This window comes from Primulina tabacum, chromosome 15, assembly GCF_025594145.1.
Source record: "Primulina tabacum isolate GXHZ01 chromosome 15, ASM2559414v2, whole genome shotgun sequence".
NCBI classification, from domain to species: domain Eukaryota; kingdom Viridiplantae; phylum Streptophyta; class Magnoliopsida; order Lamiales; family Gesneriaceae; genus Primulina; species Primulina tabacum.
Genome location: NC_134564.1, coordinates 1,661,937 through 1,664,922, shown reverse-complemented (window position 1 = coordinate 1,664,922; position 2,986 = coordinate 1,661,937). Strand labels below are relative to the sequence as shown.

The 2,986-nt window shown below is 42.8% G+C and overlaps 1 protein-coding gene across 2 annotated transcripts; it reads right to left on the bottom strand.

The window, feature by feature from the left end:
• Positions 1–1,384: 1,384 nt before the first annotated feature.
• Positions 1,385–2,555, bottom strand: LOC142527972 (uncharacterized). Of its 2 annotated transcripts, none has more exons than XR_012815571.1 (2): positions 2,395–2,515; positions 1,385–1,823 (listed from the first exon to the last, which is right to left on the bottom strand). XR_012815571.1 is itself a non-coding variant. In XM_075632986.1 (2 exons), exons 1-2 carry the CDS (start codon positions 2,526–2,528, stop codon positions 1,604–1,606), a joined length of 306 nt encoding a protein of 101 aa, XP_075489101.1. In that variant the 5' UTR covers positions 2,529–2,555; the 3' UTR covers positions 1,385–1,603. The 2 variants fall into 2 exon arrangements, 1 of the variants encoding a protein (XP_075489101.1); XM_075632986.1 differs by having other exon boundaries at positions 2,443–2,555.
• Between the last annotated feature and the right edge of the window lie 431 nt (positions 2,556–2,986).

Below are 2,986 nucleotides of genomic sequence, written 5' to 3'. Positions count from 1 at the left end.
CCAAAAATTCAAAGTGTCCGTATCTCGTGCGAAAAACTGTTTTCGGCACATGTTCTTGTCTAACTCGCACTTGATGGTACCCAGAACGGAGATCAATCTTAGAATACACCGAAGTACCTTGCAACTGATCAAATAAGTCATCAATCCTAGGGAGTTGATATTTATTCTTGACAGTAAACTTATCAGTTGCCGATAATCAGTACACATCCGCATCGTTCCATCTTTCTTCTTGACAAATAGAATCGGTGCACCCCACGGTGAAGAACTCGGACGAATATAACCTTTACTCAACAAATCCTGTAATTGTTCTTTCAGTTCTTTTAGCTCAACAGGAGCTAAACGATATGGGTTCAGTTCCTGGCATTAATTCGATACTGAACTCAACTTCTTGTTCTGGTGGAAAACCAGGAATCTCTTCTGGAAACACATCAGGAAACTCATGGACTACTGGAATATCGGATACAAAACATTTTCATCGTGAAACAAAACCGCATTGAACAGCACATTATCAGTGATAATCATTTTGCCCATCGGAGTAGCAACAAATAGATTGGAATTCATACTAGTGGTGCGAAGATCATGCGAAATGACAAATGCATGAGAAACAAAGGAATGAGATACTCCGCTATCAAATAACACTCGTGCTATAAAACCACATAGAGTACAGTTACCGGTAATGACAGTACCTGGAGCTGCCTGAGCCTCATCCTCAGTCAAGGCAAATACATGAACAGATGACTGATTCTGTTGACCACCTTGGCCTCTGCTCTGATGCGAAGGGCGACTAGGCTGATGAGAAGACTGGGACGCTGCTGGGAATCTATTACTTTGAGCTCCACTACCTTCCTGGGCTGATTTCCCCGTCTTACTAGGACAAACTCTAGCAAAATGACCCGGCCAACCACAATTATTACAAACCCCTGGAACTCCAACACACTGATTACTGGAATGCTTGGCCCCACAGTGATCACAATAAGGTCCACTATAGCGATATCCACCACGGTTCCCTGAGCTCCCTGAACTGGAAGAACTAGAACCAGGCTTCTTAAATTGTTTCCCACGTGGGCGAAGAGATGCAGAACCAGATGAACTGAATTGTTGCCTCCCCGACTGATGATGTTGGGTAGGCACTCGATTGCCACTCCTCTTAAGACTAGCTTCAGCCCTTTTTGCTATTTCCACCGCTTCAAGATAATTCAGTGGCTTATCGATAGAAACAAAAGGGTGCAGATGATCGTTCAATCCTTCAATGAAACTTTCGACGACAGCAACCTGACTCGCAGCAACATGAGGAGCGTATCTCAGCATAGCATAAAAAGTATCCGCATAATCCGCAACTGACATATCGCCCTGCTTCAATTTATGAAACTCTGAAACCTTAGAACTGTAGAATGATGGAGGACAATAACTTTCCTTAAATTTCAGCTTGAATATATCCCACGATGGAACAATCCTCTAAGCATCTAAAGTCATCAATGTAGTAGACCACCACATTTTAGCACGATCTTTCAACTGATGCACAGCTAATCTCAATCGACACTCTGGAGGATACTCAATCAAATCAAACAATTCCTTCATCTCAGAAATCCACAGTTCTGCTTTCTCAGCTCCCTCCGAACCACTGAATCGAGGTGGATGCATAGAATGGAAACGCTGCAACTAATTCATCCATCCTAAGCTGCTCTAGCTGATCAGCAGCTTGCTCAACAAAAGTATCATCAACAACACGGACACGAGGTCTACCACATCCACGACCTCGACCACGACCTCGACCTCGAGCTAGAGGAATCTCATCAACAGGAATTTCTCCACCTCCTTCCATTCTATACGATAAAACACCAAAACAATTAGAATGGAAGTAAACAAATCATATAATCACATAAGCATGTTGTCAAGTAGCATACACAGGCGCAAAAACCATTTTAGTGTCAAGGCTCGAGTGTCCTAGACTCTAGTTCGAGCGTATCCCAGTTTACGCTCTGATACCAAGATGTGAGGCCCATTTACTCTAATGACAATTAATGATCAAATAATAATGGTTTGACTTAAAACTGCATCGAAAAATGGTTTAAAATACTTTAAAACAGACCTCAGGGCCTAGAAAAATTTCGGCATGACCTCGCCGTAAATAGGACATCCCGAAAAGCACAAGCAGCAATTTATATCAAAATATACTCCCACTAGAGTCATTAAAACAAAACCGAAATTAAACAACCTATAGCCGCACTGGCCAGTACTAAACAGAAATTAAAACTTACCAAATACTCACCAGATCATAAACATCACAGAGTCGACTCAGAACATCACAAAACAACCAAATAGTACTACAGATACACGGGGCATCTCCCCGGAAAATAAACTACATTACAAGACTGAAACAAACCCAAGACATACATATAGACTAACTGGGAGACTCCAGTGAACAGAACCAAGCAATCCAACCTCAATCCCGAGCTCCACTGGCGGAACCTCGGCCTGATGATGCAAAACGACTCGGGAGATCTACCATGGTGCCCAATAGCAACCATAGTAGCCCCCCAGTAAACAACTGAGGTTAAGATTCTGGTATGAAACAGTCCAACAATAACAGCAATAACATAAATCATGCATAATCATATAATGAAATGTGATATGCAATGCATGAAAGGCTCAACGAATAACCGGGATAACAGGAGCCAACAAACGGTACCATAACAACTAGAATAATGCTAGAGCAACAACACAGGGGAGCTACATCGTCATGCAGCTAAACCGCCCTGCCAAGTATGCGAGGTATGCCAAGCTGTGCTGAAATAACACCCCTGACTCGACCTCCATACAGCTGATACGATACAAAAGGATGGCACAACATAATAAACTAGATGACACAACCTCAGCGCTCACCTCAAAAGGCTGCACTAACCACGGGATTGTTCAATCACATCTACGGTCTCATGTGTATAGGCCTATCAGCCACACAATGATCCCGAGATAAAAAACAGTGCCA

Bases quoted from the DNA above. Each gene is read 5' to 3' on its own strand.
- LOC142527972 (XM_075632986.1), bottom strand. From the start codon at position 2,528: ATGGTTGCTATTGGGCACCATGGTAGATCTCCCGAGTCGTTTTGCATC. The intron at 1,824-2,442 runs GTTGGATTGCTT...TTTATCGTATAG, and splicing joins CAGTGGAGCTCGGGATTGAG to AATGGAAGGAGGTGGAGAAA.